Genomic DNA, 14991 nt, shown 5'->3' with positions numbered 1-14991 from the left:
ATAGGTGTTATAGTTACCAGCCTAGACATTGCTCATGCCAAGTTACTGGCCAGGTATCTTGGTCATGACGATGGAGCCGAGACTGTGTCAGATGCATCTGATGCTCCTGGAGGCTGGCAGCAGAACCATAGACTCAAAGTCCTCAGTCTTTAGAGTCCAGTTTTATAGGAATTTATTCCTATGAGAGTTGCTTCATTTTGCTGTTGCTAAATCAATCAGCAGGTGGCTGGCTCCATGTTATTAGATGTTTTGTTTTTCCTTCCTTTGAGGTGTGGTGGGTGGATTCCAGTTTGCCCTCCGGGGGTCATCTGGTTGATCCCACTTGACACCTTCTTCAGCCAACACTGAATTCTTCAGGCTGGTAACTCCCTAACCATTCATTCACCTACATTCTCTATCTTAATCACATCTATTTCACTGTCTCTTTACTTTTTGGGGTGTTACCAATTTGTGTGAGATTCCCTGTCTTTTAACAAGCAAAGATAAAGTGAGATGAAAACTTACAGAGGGTGGGGATCTCTATCTATACACTATAACAGCTACTGTTTTGGCTTACTTAGAGTTAATTAATGTTTAGCAAGTTTTATACAAAGTATTTCTTTGAGCTTAACAAGTTTTATACCAAGTATCTCTTTGAGCAGGCTTCACACAGACACAGCTGGTGGCTTGCAGGTTAGAGGCTAAATGTTGGGAATCACAAATTTACTTCTAACATAAACCTTAAGTTATAAAGTATCAATTAACAATCAATCAATAAATCATTTCTCATATAAACCATGTTTAATATAAACCTTCTTTAATATCCCTACGACCCCGCCAAGTGGGACAGCACCTCCCAGGCCCCTGCCCTCGCCACGGGCCGCTGGGAAATTGACAGGGGGGAGAGATGAAGAACAGGTGTTAACGCTGCATTGACAGTAGGTAGGAAGGATTTAAGAGGTGCCGAGAAGGAGCTTTAATAACCCCAGAGCATATGGAAAAGGGGGGTGGGGAGCAGCTTCAGAGGCCCCAGAGATGAGGGGGCCGGAAGGTGCAGATGGGAGTTCTCCAGTCATGGAGATGGACCAGGGGGCCGTGTACAGGGGAGGCCTCCCAGCTCTCCGACACGCAGACGACTGAGGCCAGCACGGCCTCTAAGTGTCAATTGGGGAAAGAAAAATCTGTTTTTTTCCCCACCCGTCGGAAGCTGAAACCCTGGTTCAAGGGCACAAAGATGCCGACGCCGACGCCGACACAATCGTGACTTGGTTTGGTTTGTAGATTCAGACTGGAAACTCCTTCCCTTAGGAGCTGCCTCTCACGCTGTGTGTGTAACACAATACCGTGCACAACAGGGCCTCGGTGCAGCCTCTAGCCGCTACGGTATGAACCGTAATCCTGGGATCGGCGGGAACAGTGACTGTGTAGTCAGACAAGAACGAAACGGGGAAAGGAGGAGGAACTGGCCGAAGAGCAGCAGAGAGACACTCCCCAGCCTGGCGATCTCAATTCCCAGCCCTGCAAAATCGTACTCACCGTTCCTCATCCTGCTGCCAACGGCCCCGCTGATTCCATGAGCCTGAGCTGCCCTGGGGCAGACGGTTCGGTTGTGAGGACAGGGGCCTTGCGCTGACACCCGGCTCGGGGATCAGAGTGTCTCTGGGTCAGTGTATTTCCTGCTAACACCCCTAGAGGCCAGTGGTCTGATTCTCCTCTCCCAACAGCTTCACGCGGGTGTAGACGGGTCAAGGGGTTCCTGTGGGATTGCATCTGGTTTACCCCAGGGTGGGGGAGCGGGATCCTGGCAGATGTTCCTGGTTTGTGCTCGGGTCGGGGGAGACACCGGAGCTGAGTGAGGTTTATCTCTGTGGGCAGTTTGAGGAGCCGATGAGAGGGACGCGGTTCTTCGGGTGACCTCGCAGTGTGTTTCCATCCCAGACCATGTTTGCATGGCCTTTACCTTTCCCCTGAGCTCTGGAGCGGGTGGCACTGAATGCACAGGACACGGGGAGTGCGAGAAACTAAATTCTACTTGGTTGTTTCAAAGGAGGAACAAAGACGGACGCCTGTCCCCAGTCCCAGCCCAGCCCAACGCGGGACCTTTCACCCCCAGCCCAGCACCTGGCTGCGCCCAACGCCCGCCTGAACCAGCAACATCTGTAAACAGGTAGAGACGTGCCGAGGAGCCGTGAGCGACGCTGGGAGCCAGGCACCAATGCAAACACCCCCAGAGCAGGAAATCCACAGAGCTCCGGGTGGAGGGAGGAGTGTGGGGGGAGTGGGGCAGAGACAGTCTCTGTCGTCCCCACACAGGACACTGTGATAGATCGATGGGCAGCTTCACACGACGCTCCTAGGCCAGTTCCTGTCTGGCTCTGGCTCTGATGCAGGGAGTTCCCAGTTCTCAGCCTCAGCTGCCGGGCTCTGACCGCAAACCCAGGAGGTTCCCAGCTGTGTTCCCGCACCTCCCGCCCTCTGCCTCTCCTGACGGTATCTCCCATCACTGCAGGGATCATTCGGGCAGGGCAGTAACTTCCTTCCCCCTTGCAGTCTCGGCCTCGCGGGGTGTGACTCGAGCTCTCACCCTGAGAGTTTGTGCTGAGAGATATTGATCATTGTCATTGTTCAAACACCACAAAAAAATCTCACAACAAAGGGGTGGCTAGTGAGTGCCCGAGCAGTGGATTGAAGCATTGTGGCCATTCTCTGGGGGCAGATTTCGTAGTGTGCATATGGCGCCTTTCAATAAATGGACTGAAACATCTGCCGAGAAACAGTTTTTAATCCATGGAGCCGCATCCTCACAAGCAGATGCACCAGTTCAATAAAATCCAGTTTTGACACCTATTTACTTAAATTACCCCCCAAACATGCAAATCCTTCCCAGAATCATAGAAGATTAGGGTTGGAAGGGACCTCAGGAGGTATCTAGTCCAACCCCCTGCTCAAAGCAGAACCAACCCCAACTAAATCATCCCAGCCAGGGCTTTGTCACGCCTGACCTTAAAAACCTCTAAGGGTGGAGATTCCACCACCTCCCTAGGGAACCCATTCCAGTGCTTCACCAGCCTCCTAGTGAAATAGTGTTTCCTAATATCCAACCTAGACCTCCCCCACTGCAACTTGAGACCATTGCTCCTTGTTCTGTCATCTGCCACCACTGAGAACACCATCCCTTCCCTGGTAGGCTGGAGGTCACCCCCACTCCACCCCCCGAGTCCCTGGGTCTCCCTCTCCCAGGCAGGCTGCTGGTGCAGGACTCCAGCTTCTCCCCACCGCAAATCCCCATTAATCAATTCTGTGTCCCTGCTGGTTGCCACCCCCACATCTGCCTGTCCCCAGCCCAGCTATTAATTCTGTCCCCTGCCCACCCCTCCCCATCAGTTCTGACCCCGCAGCCCCCACATCTGCTCCTCCAGCAGGGCCAGGAGTTCTTCACACCCGCCCCCAGCTGCCCGTCCCCGGTGCAGAGAGGGAGGGACGGGGAGGCGCTTCCAGGAGACACAGAGATGAGGTATTAGGTCTTGGGTAGAGAGGAGTCCTCCAGGGTCACAGAGACTAGGACGACTGTGGCTAGAGGAGCCCATTTTACCATTCCCAGTGGGTCCCGCCCCCAGTTCCCCAGAGTCCTCCTGGACCATAGAGGACAGTGACAAACAGGCCGGACAATCCCTGGGGCAATGAGGTTGGCTTCTCCAGCGGGATCAGTCCCTGGTCCCTGTAGTTTGACAGCCCAGACCTAAGATCCTAACTAGCCCACAGGGTGACAGAATCTGTATGATAGATGTAGGGTGACCAGATGTCCCGATTGTATAGGGACAGTCCCGACTTTGGGGTCTTTTTCTTATATAGGCTCCTATCACCCCCCACCCCCGTCCCGATTTTTCACACTTGCTGTCTGGTCACCCTAGATAGATCGTCCGCAGGCAGAGGCCGTGGAGACGAGGTTGCATGAGGCTAGAGAGGCTGATTTCAGGGTCCCCCGTGGGCTATTCGCACCCGCACGCCCCATCTCAGGGACACAGCCTGACCCCACCGTTCGATCTTACTAAGAGCCAGGGGCGGATTCTCTCCCTGGGGACAGAGGCCGGCGGGAAAGTGAAGATCGGGGCCTCGGTACCAGAATCGAAAAAGGCCACCTGCCCCCGTTCACAGTCCAGACAAACCCGGATCCTGCTGGGGACCCGGCCCAGGGGGGTCATAGGGGAGGTGCGAGCCCGGAACTGATCCCCCCACAGCTCCACCGCCCAGATCCCCTCCTTGGGGTTAGGGTTGATCCGTTCCTTCCTCCTCACAGACTCTCTGGCCACCCCCACCGCCCAGCGTCCGTCATCCCCCACCTCCACCTCCCAGCAATGTCTCCCGGAGGTGAATCCCGCACAGCCCAGCACGCAGGGACATCGGTCGAATCTCTCCGGGTTGTCGGGCCGAGCCTCCCGCCTGTGTTCCCATCTCACGCTCTTCCCGTCCGCAGAGAGGATGAGTTTGGGATGCGCCGTGTCGGGATCCAGAGTCACGTTCGCTGCGGGGAAGAGAAAAGCAGAGCGTTAGGCGCAGACCTCAGCCCTGGGCGAGGACGGGACTGTTCCTCACACTCCCCGTCTGCCCCATTCTGGGTGGGACAGTCCGCCGGGATCCTGGGGGGCTGCCTCGGCTCAGTCTCAGGTGCCCCAGACAGAGACGTCTCTGCCGTTTCTCAGCCTGGCTGGCTTCAGAAACTGCCTCTTTCCAGCTGCATCTCCCTACTGGGGCTGCTCGGGCAGCACCTGAAGCTGCAGGGAGGGGAGTGAGAGGAGGGAGGCGCCGGATATAAACCCCCGGGGGAAGCTGCACACTGGCCCCTTTCTCCTCTCCCTGGCCTGGGAGAAGAGACGGGAAGGGGAACCTCTCAAGGCCCGAGGCAGCCCTCTGAAGTGGCTATTTCAAAGGCATGTGGACGTGTGCGGAAGCCGCAGGGTCAGCGCTAAGGGCCTGGGCTTTCCGTGGAGGTTCATCGGCGTGGGTGTGAACTCAGCACCAAAGCTGGCGTCAGGCTTGTTCGTCTGACCTCTGCTCGGGATCTCATTCGTATTAGTGTTTTTATGTGTGGGGGCTGAGGGGTGCCATGGTCAATACTGGTTTGATCTGTAACTTGAGCGACAAGTTCGGGAAAATCTTTTCAAGGGATTTTCCTCTTCTGTGAAAGATGATCTCCGTGTGGCGTCTCACCTGGTGTGTATGTCTCTTGGGGTTCCCCTCCTTTTCGCTCCAGATCGGAGAGCAGCGTGTCTGGAGAGGGAAAAGAGACGAGGTTTCAGGCTCTCATGTTTACAGAGGCGTCCCCACTCTTAGCTGACTGAACTATGGTTTAATTTACGTGAGAGAAAACGTTGGCAGGGGGACAGGGACCGCGCCCAGGTCTTTAATCAAAGAATCTGACACTTTCTATTTTCGCTTTCGTTCAGGCATCTCACCTCCACAGAAACACCCATTAACCCTCCCGGCCCCCCGAGCAGATACGACGTGGGAGAGGGGTTTCCGGTTCCCTCTGCCTCCCGGCCCCCCGAGCAGATACGACGTGGGAGAGGGGTTTCCGGTTCCCTCTGCCTCCCGGCCCCCCGAGTCGGTTTCTCTCATTCCCCGTGGGCTGGCTTTGCACCTTTGGCCCACCCGAGCTGCCACACGGGGCCGGAGCACAGGGATGGGCTGGGTCCACGTTTCAAAAGTGACCTGTAAATTAGGGTCTACATTTTAGGGGCCAAACTTCAGGCCCCGGGGCCTGGTTCTCCGAGGTGCTGCATATCCCACGGAGCAGTGGGTGATACCCGGCTCTGGCGCGCATGCCCTGCAGTTCAGTAGTTGGGAGAGAGAAACCGAGGCACCCACATTTTGCTGCTATGTTTTTACCTTCACGGTTTTACGAAAGCTCACAGAGGGACTCACCGTGAGACATCCTGGGCCGCTGCTACATCCGCTCAGTGTCTCCGCTTTCTGGTTTTTATTAAATCGGTACATGCTATAATGACGAAGCAAATGGCCAGAGCCCACCTCCTCCCACAGTCTCAGAGACACACCCTCATTTCCCCTCCTCGGTTCCTTCTTGGTACCTTGGAACTTCCTCAGAGTCTCCGTTAGAGCAAAAATTTTCTGGGAGAAATCGCCGCGTCTCTCTGCCAGCTCCGGAGAAATCTCCGCTGGCTGCTGGAACTTCCCCATCTCACATCTGGGGAGAGGGAATTTCACAGGATTATATTTCGTTTACCGGCTCGTTATAATTGGGAAGTTGCTGCTCCGTGGAGCCTGGAGTTAGAAATCCTCTCCTCCCAGCCTCCGAGCGGCCCCAGTAATATCCTTGCGACCTGGCCTGCCGAGAGCAGATCCGAGGATGAAAGAGGTCACGGGCTGGAGAATTGCAGAGTCTTGTATAGAAAGGCGAGGGCCTGAGGATTAAGGTCACCAGAGAGACGTGACCCTGCCCCACCCCTTTTGCTGTAAAGCCTCGGGGAGATGTGGTGCTCGCAGGGTCCCCAAACCCTTTCCCAGCATTGTGAAGCACAAGGGGGAGGGAGCCAGACCCACGTACCTGCTCAAGGTGCTTCTGACGTCCTAGAGGAGGGAGAGAGAAAAATAAGCTCAGTCCCTCACGCCACACGCTGGGGGACGCGGGAAAGGGATTTTGCAGCTAACGGGAAAAGAGGCACTGCCCTGGCCCCAGGGCCGTGCATTGGCTGAGGTCATCTCATCTCGAACAGGAATGAGCCTGTAACTCGTCCAAGAGCAACAATCATTCACGTCAGCAACGCGCACACCCTGAGTGACGCTGCGAGCGGTGACACCTGGACCCCGGTGCCCCCGCTGTCCTGCCCCTGTGTCGGGACCTGGGAGGTATTTACCTCACTCTCACCTGCAGGAATTCACTCGCTGGCTTCTGACACTTCGCCTCCAGCTCACGGATCCGCTCGCCGAGACGGGAAATCTCCTCCGAGAGTTGAGCGACGTCGTCGTTCTGTAGCTTCACAATCTCCTCGTCCAGCTGTTCCAGCTGGGCCAGCAGGAGTCGCTCCTCTTCCTCCAGAAACGCCTTCACTTGCTGAAACTCAGACACAATCTTCTGCCTCTCGTTTTCTGTCCGTATCTGTTTTTTTAAAAAAAGGGGGGGTGGGGACGGGACATATAGAGACAGTCTAGGGTCTTTCGTAAGTGCTGAGCGTGCAGGGGAGAGAACTGCCTTACATGAGACACACGACTCTACGCAGCGGTTACTAGGGAGCGGATTTCGTAACACCTTCCTCTTTGAGCCGAATCTCTCTTCATGGGATATGCCCAGGTCTGACAGGGGCAGGGCGCGGTGTCGGCAGAGACCTACCTCAGCCCTGACCCAGAGCAGCAGGAGGCGGAGATGCCGGAGGAGAAAAAAGGATGAAACAGCGCAAGAAATGCCTGCGGGCTCCGGCTGACGGCGCTGTCTGGGATACAGTCCGTTCAGCTTGGGAGGAGAGTTGGGAAAGCCACGAGGGCTGGAAATCATCTCAGTCCTTGGAACGGGAGCTTAGCTTCTGGAGAATATGAGGTGGGCCTGATCCTGCGAGACCCCCGATACCTGGGTGGCTGCCCACATGACTCTAATCCCTGGTCACGGAGCAACGCACACAAGACGTCCTCATTCCCCCAGGCCACAGAGGAATCTGCCTACAAGGAGACCTCCCTTCCCGGGCTCCTTGCAGGTTAATAACCATGGGGACCTACCCGATACTGCTGCCTTGTCCCCTCGCCAGTCACTTTAAATCCCTCCAGCTTGTCTTTCTCTCCCTTCAGAGTCTCCAAATGGGCCCAGAGCTTCTCCTGGTGAAACAGAAATGCTTTGGTTGTTTACTTGTGTCTGGTGGGGGTTTTCCCACCCAAGACTCTGTAGATGAACTGTCTGTCCCGGGGTCCCCGGGCGCTGCTCTGGAACTGCTCCCCACCAAGCCAGGCAGGACTCTGGGAGCCTCCTCTCCCTCGGAGCAGCCTGTCTGCAGGGCAAGAAGCTCCCACGGCTTCACCTCCTGGGTCTCTCCTTGGAGCATTCAGCCTCCTCTGCCCCCCGTGCGCTTCCCACAGCGAGTCCGCCCAGGCAGGGTCCTGGGGGGGCCACAGGGTCCTGCCCCCCCACTGCGCAGTCAGACGTGACTCTCAGCCAGCCAGTAACACAGAGGTTTATTAAGATGACAGGAACACGGGCTAAAACAGAGCTTGTAGGTACCGCGAACGGGACCCCTCGGCCGGGTCCATTCTGGGGGGCAGTGAGCCAGACCCCCACGTCTGCCCTCACTTCCCGTCCCAGCCAGCCCCAACCTGTCTCATCCTCCGGCCCCTCCTCCTCTGGCCTTTGTCTCTTTCCCGGGCCAGGAGGTTACCTGATTCCTTTGTTCTCCCCCACCTTTAGCATCCCCTCGCAGGGGGGAAGGGCCTGGCCATTAGTTGCCAGGAGACAGAGGGTCGGCCAGAAACTGAGGCCCCCACACAGTATTCAGAGGAACCATTAAGAAGAGCCCCACTTCGTCCCACTGTCAGCCCTTTCTGACATCAGGGACACATCTGCAAATTTGACACCATCAGCTCTGGATTAAACAAAGACTGTGAATGGCTTGCCAACTACAAAACCAGTTTCTCCTCCCTTGGTTTTCACACCTCAGCTGCTAGAAGAGGGCCTCACCCTCCCTGATTGAACTAACCTCGTTATCTCTAGCCTGCTTTTTGCTTGCTTATATATACCTGCCCCTGGAAATTTCCACTACATGCATCCGAAGAAGTGGGTATTCACCCACGGAAGCTCATGCTGCAAAACGTCTGTTAGTCTATAAGGTGCCACAAGACTCTTCGCTGCTTTTACAGATCCAGACTAACGTGGCTCCCCCTCTGGTACGAAGGAAATGAATCCTCATGAATGGAGACTGGGAGTGTTTTATATTCAGGCAGCTCAGAATTATTTGTCCTTTTCCTCCACTGAGTTAAACCAGTGGAGAAAGCTGGACTCACGTGGTGACTCAATACCCCAGTTGTTTAGAAGGTTTAACTAACAAAGTGATACAAACCCCAGAAGCCACCGGGGTTAGAAATACCGTCTGGGATGCTCAAAGGAGCCCAACTCCCATTGAATTACAGCCCTGAGCCCCGGGGGATTGGACGGGTTGGACAGAACTGAGCTAAGCACTCGGGCAGGTGATTTGTGTTGAGAACGGTTGCTTGATGCGAATCCAAACCCTTTCATTTGCAATGCCCTCTGGGTGGCTACCCCGCCGTTCCTAGCAAAGCTCCCAGAAGCAATGGACTCTGGCAGATGCACAAGGCCGGGATTGTCCCTCACCCTGGTTTGTGCACGGCCCAGCCCAATGGAGGTCAGGTCTCATGATTGGGCTGCAGGGATGATACAGACTGTGATACAAGTCCTGCTTCTCCGGTCCGAAGGCAGCATTCCCAGGTACACTGGCCTGCAGCCCACGTGGCCGAAACCTCACTGATCCTTTCACAGTTTCATCTGGGTGGCTAGTTCCCTTTTTTCCCCAGAGGGAAGTGATTTGAAAATGGCGCCCCAGCTTCCCAGAGAAACGTCACCCACATCAGTCATCTGTCCTGCCTTCATTTCTGCCTCTCACGTCACATCCCTCTAGACCAGGGTCGGCAACTTTGCAGAAGTGCTGTGCCGAGTCTTCATTTATTCACTCTCATTTAAAGTTTCGCGGGCCAGTCATACATTTTAATGTTTTTAGAAGGTCTTTTTCTATAAGTCTGTACTATATAACTAAACTATTGTTGTGTGTAAAGTAAATAAGGTTTTTAAAATGTTGAAGAAGCTTCATTTAAAATTAAATTAAAATGCAGAGCCCCCCGGACCGGTGGCCAGAACCCGGGCAGTGTGAGTGCCACTGAAAATCAGCTCGCGTGCCGCCTTCGGCACCCGCGCCATAGGTTGCCTACCAGTGTATTTTTTTTTCCGTATCACTGTCCATACAGTGAGGGCTTTACAGACCAGAAAGATGCCGGGAGGAGAAATGGAGTCTAATCAGCCAGTTGGGATGAAATTAACCTGTCGTTGTTAGACTGAATTAGACGGGGCAGCGATTCCTTACCTTGTACTCCTGGGCGGCCTCCTGGATGGGAACCACCGTGTGAGCGGCGTGAGCCCGGGATGCGTCACACGCCACGCAGATGGGGGTTTGATCGTCTTCACAGAACAGCTTGAGAGGCTCCTGGTGCTCCCTGCACGCTCCCTCCCGTCCTGCATCCGCAATTACCTGTAAACTCAGCTGCTGGACTATTTCTAGGACCTTCGCCAGCTGCCTGTTGGGTGTGAGGTTTCTCTGCTGAGCAGTTTCTCCGCACTGAGGGCAGGAGACGTCTGTGTCCAGCCCTTCCCAGCAGCGGCTGATGCAGGCTCTGCAGAAACTCTGCCCACAGTCTATAATCACCGGGTCTTTAAAATACTCCCGACAGATGGGGCAAGTGGCTTCAGCCTGGAGACGTTGTGCGGGGCCGTCTGCAGCCATGGCTCCTGTCTAGCCAGTGCCAGGGGGGTAAGTTTCACTTTCCTGAACTCAGAGATTCACTCCACCTGCTGCAGGAACTGGGTGTTTCCGTTCCTGGAACTGACTCATGCTGTTCGCGGCACTGGAACAAGCCCCCTGGACGGTAACATTCCCAGCCCCGGGGGCTTTTGTGATCAAAGTGTGATCTGCCCCCGCCTGCCATCAGCCCCCGTGCTGGTGGAGAGGGTCACTAGGACCTTCCCTGGGGGCCAGCATCCACCGGTGCTAATGAGCTTGCCGGAGGAGGTGTTTGAGGAGGGATATTTTGAAACTCGCAGGCTAAAAACTTGGCTAAGCTGGAATCGGTGTTTCAAATATCTGGTTCTCATTTACACGGGGGCTGCTCTGGCTCAGTCTCATGATATTTGCTGTGTTAGTTAGACACCCAGTGATTAGGGGAGACGCTTGCCACTTCTAGCCAAGCAGAGCTGTTATGCCTGCAGCCAGTGATGAGCTGCCAAAATATTAACAACCGGTTCCCGCCTCCTCACCCCGTGAGGGGGGTCATGCCCCCCCCGGGACTCCTGCCCCATCCAACCCCCCCATGTTCCTTGACAGCCCGCCCCCCGGGACCCGTGCCCTATCCACCCCCCTTCCCTGTCTCCTGACTGCCCCCTGCCGCCCCATCCAGCCCCTTCGCTCATTCCTGATGGCACCCCGGGACCCGGGCAGGAGCCGCGCCGCGCTGCCCGGCGAGGTCGCAGCTGCTCCCGGGGGGCAGGAGCCGCGCCGCCCAGCCCCCGGGTCCGGCCGCGACCTCACCGGGTGGCGCGGCGCCTGGAGCCCTCCTCCAGCGGCGCCCCCGGCCCCAGCTCACCTGGTGGAAGCCGCTGCCTCCTTCTCAGCCCTCCCAGGCTTCCCGCGCGAACAGCTGATTCGCGGGAAGCTGGGGAGGGGGAGGAGAAGCCGGAGGAGCTTCAGAAGAGGAGGCAGAGGCGGAGCGAGGTGAGCTGGGGCCAGGGGAAGGGTAGGGAGCTGCTAGAGCTTTTGTTAAACCGGTTCTAAACGGGCTTCTAAATTGAACCACCGGTTCTCGCGAACCGGTGTGAACCGGCTGCAGCTCACCACTGCCAGGCTGCAGCCCTCTGGCTGGAAAGGAAAATCCTTAACACGCTCCTGCTCCTTCAGCAGGCTGGGCCCTGGCTGGGTTCCAGGCACGAGCCATTTCTGCTGAGGTCAGAATTAAGGCTTTGCTTTGCAGGGCGAGTGAGATGGATACATGGGGTGCAGCGCATAGACCACTTTCTGTCACAGGCACATAGCTGAGCTGGGGCGGTGTCCTGCGGACAATGGTTTTAGGAGTGTGTCCATAAGACCGGCCAGACTGGGTCAGACCAAAGGTCCATCCAGCCGTGTCCTGTCTGCCGACAGCAGCCAGCACCAGGTGCCCCAGAGGGAATGAACAGAACAGGGAATCACCGAGTGATCCATCCCCTGTCGCCCATTCCCAGCTCCTGGCTAACAGAGGCTAGAGACACCATCCCTGCCCAGCCTGGCTAATAGCCACTGATGGATCTGTCCTCCAGGAACTTCTCTAGTTCTTTTTTTAACCCTGTTATAGTCTTGACTTTCACAATGTCCTCTGGCGAGGAGTTCCACAGACTCTGTAGCAGAGATGGAGTAGGTATTCCCTGGAAATCCATATTTCTCTGCTTTTCAAAGTTGAGGCTGAGATGTAAATCTACACTTGAGTAACCTAATCTGCCTTTCTGCCTTATTTAATTTATTTATTTATATGCTTTACACAGGATTAAAATTTCACCCACTAATTCAGTATCCCAGATTTAGACTGGACGGGGGATGTGAAAAAAAAAATCTCTGCCAGGATCTTTGATCAGGCTTTTGGGGGTACGAGAATGATCCAGATAATACATAGAATAATAATAAAAGCTACTGCAAGTGTGTCGGATTAAAAGTAACAATTAATACATTAATTATTTTTGGGAAAATGTGGTCCAGTACAACCCCCGGATTTGGCTTGTATTACTAGAAAGAAACATGTCTCTCCGCCTGTTCTCTCAGGCTGCTTGAATTTGTGCTAAGTGAAGCAGGTCTGTTAGTTTGCAAGGTCTGTGCTAATTGTAGAAAAACATTCAGCGACAAAGAGTTTGTCCTAAAAGAGAGAAGATAACAACAGGTTACAAATGTTTTTTCTGAATTCAGGAACAAGATTTGTTGTTCCTCCACTTTTACATTCCTATCTTGTTTTCTTTGCAGGGGTGACAAGTGGCAGGGGGAGATTCACTGGCGTCTGTCAGGCCCCAGTGAGTTGAGAATAGTTCTGTTCCGTGGAATAGGGTGCGATTGTAAATGTAGGTTTGAATGAGTAATAAAGGGTTGATGTGCCCGCCTGATAAATAACAACCACCCAGGAACGTTGCGCAGGATGGAGGTAACCGGATGACCCCGTAGGGCAAACCAGAATTCACCCCCAACTACCCCAAGGACGAAGGGGATGAAGAACAGGATAACGACAAGCCGTCACTGCTGTGCCATCTGCATGATGGACTATCACTTCAAATGTGAGAACGGTGACTGATGATCACTTCGAACATGAAGACAGCACGACGAAGCAAACCCTACGGATTTGGACGAGGATGAAATTCCTATAAAGACAGACGACTTGGAGTCTGGTTCTGCAACCACCCTCCAGGAGCATCGGATGCGCATCTGACAAGACTCGGCTCCATCTTCGTGTCCAGGCCACCTGGCACGAGCAACCTCCAGGCTGGTAACTATAATAACCTTGCAGAGCTCTGTGTGTCTGCATGTGTGAGAGAATGAAATGTTATAGCTGTACCTGATTGCTGACTCTGACTCACACTAATATATGGAGATATACCTGCCTCCTAGAGCTGGAAGGGACCCCGAAGGGTCATTGAGTCCAGCCCCTGCCTTCACTAGCAGGACCAAGGACTGATTTTCCCCCAGATCCCTAAGTGGCCCCCTCAAGGATTGAACTCACAACCCCGGGTTTAGCAGGCCAATGCTCAAACCACTGAGCGATCTCTCTCCCGCAGAGGGAATAAATGCAGCACGTTGCCTTATCTCCTTGAATAAGATCCTGCTGGTTTTTACTTTCTTGGTGTAACAAGTGCAATATCACCTTGGTACCGGAAAATCTGACCCCTGGAGCCTGCAGGTCCGAATGAAGGACGGGAGCTCAGTGGCACAGGTGCTGGTTTCCTCCTTTCCCCACCCTCACCCCACTCCTGCTCCGTCCCCGGCCCTGCCCCATACTCCACCCCTTCCCCCAAGGCCCCACCTCTTCCTGCCCAGCTCCACCCCCTTCCCTGAGTGCGGGAGGGAGGGGGAGGAGCTGATTGATGGGGCTGGCCAGGGGGAGGGGTGTATCAGGGGGGGCTGGCTGCTGGTGGGTGCTAAATACCTGCTAACAGAGTGGGCACCTCTGCTAAGCGGGGTGTGTGAACCAGCAGAATCCAGAAAAGCAGAACCCCCCCCCCCCCCCCACACCCCCACCATTAGCTAGGAGACCTCCACCCGGGTTGTAATGCTTGCCGTGCTTCGCAGTCCGGGGGGCTGCCTGCAGACTCAGGCAGACGCTGGCTGTTCATATTGTCATGAATCTCTTTCTCACCGTGGAAGGGGCGAGAGATCTGAAACCAGCCACACGACCCTACTAGGGGGGGGTCTTATGCAAGAGCCCAGCCGTGGCCCAGAACAACCCACGTGTGGGTCCAAGCTGGAACTCGGTGGGACGGCGGGAACGTTTTTGCACACGTCGTCACAGAGAAGCCGTCTTTTGACATCTGAATGTTTTGATCCGCTCGAATCAGAGCCCCGGTGAGTGGGAATTAGGGATGAATGCTGACGAGGTTTCTGAATTCCACTTGCGCTGCGACCTGCCAGTCAAATCAAGGCTTGAAATCAATGAAGCTCGGAGTGGAAGTTAAATGTTCATTAGGTTGTGAAGGCCGAAACTCTAACTGGGTTCAAAAAGAGTTAGCTAAGTTCCTCAGGCTAAGTCCACCGATGGTTATTAGCCCAACCCCATGCTCTGGCTGGGTGTCCCTAAAGGGCCCGATGCTGGGTGTGGACGCCAGGGGATGGATCACTAGGTGATTAGCCTGTTCTGTTCATTCCCTCTGGGGCACTGGCCACGGTGGGAAGCTGGGATACTGGGTTAGCTGGACCATTGGTCTGACGCAGTCTGGCCGTTCTTATGTTCAGTCAAAATGACAGCAGATTTTTGCCTCTGAGAAGGATTTAATAGGAGGTCGTATACGGCCCCTAGTGAATATTTGAGCACCAAGTTCGACACACGAGCAGTGACGTGCGAAAAAGCACCAAGGGCTGGAGTGAGGCAAAATAAGAGTTGAGTCCGCACAGGTGCCTCAGATACAAACGACGTTGTGACACCGGGCCGGGAAATCAGTGTTAGTATCTAGGGCTGTTTGTTAGCCGGGGGTTGACTTTGGGGGTTGACTTTTGGATACTCTGACGCTAA

At 54.8% G+C, this 14991-nt stretch overlaps 1 protein-coding gene across 1 annotated transcript; it reads right to left on the bottom strand.

Moving 5' to 3' along the window:
* Positions 1-3291: 3291 nt before the first annotated feature.
* Positions 3292-11021, bottom strand: LOC123356657 (zinc finger protein RFP-like). Its single transcript, XM_045000046.1, has 7 exons — positions 10068-11021; positions 7705-7800; positions 6863-7093; positions 6542-6564; positions 6066-6181; positions 5188-5247; positions 3292-4501 (listed from the first exon to the last, which is right to left on the bottom strand). The coding sequence occupies exons 1-7, from the start codon at positions 10482-10484 to the stop codon at positions 3993-3995; spliced, it is 1452 nt and encodes a 483-aa protein (XP_044855981.1). The 5' UTR covers positions 10485-11021; the 3' UTR covers positions 3292-3992.
* Between the last annotated feature and the right edge of the window lie 3970 nt (positions 11022-14991).

Source organism: Mauremys mutica, chromosome 26 (assembly GCF_020497125.1).
Source record: "Mauremys mutica isolate MM-2020 ecotype Southern chromosome 26, ASM2049712v1, whole genome shotgun sequence".
NCBI classification, from domain to species: Eukaryota; Metazoa; Chordata; order Testudines; family Geoemydidae; genus Mauremys; species Mauremys mutica.
The sequence above is the reverse complement of the archived record's forward strand: the minus strand, read 5'-3'. Positions and strand labels throughout refer to the sequence as shown.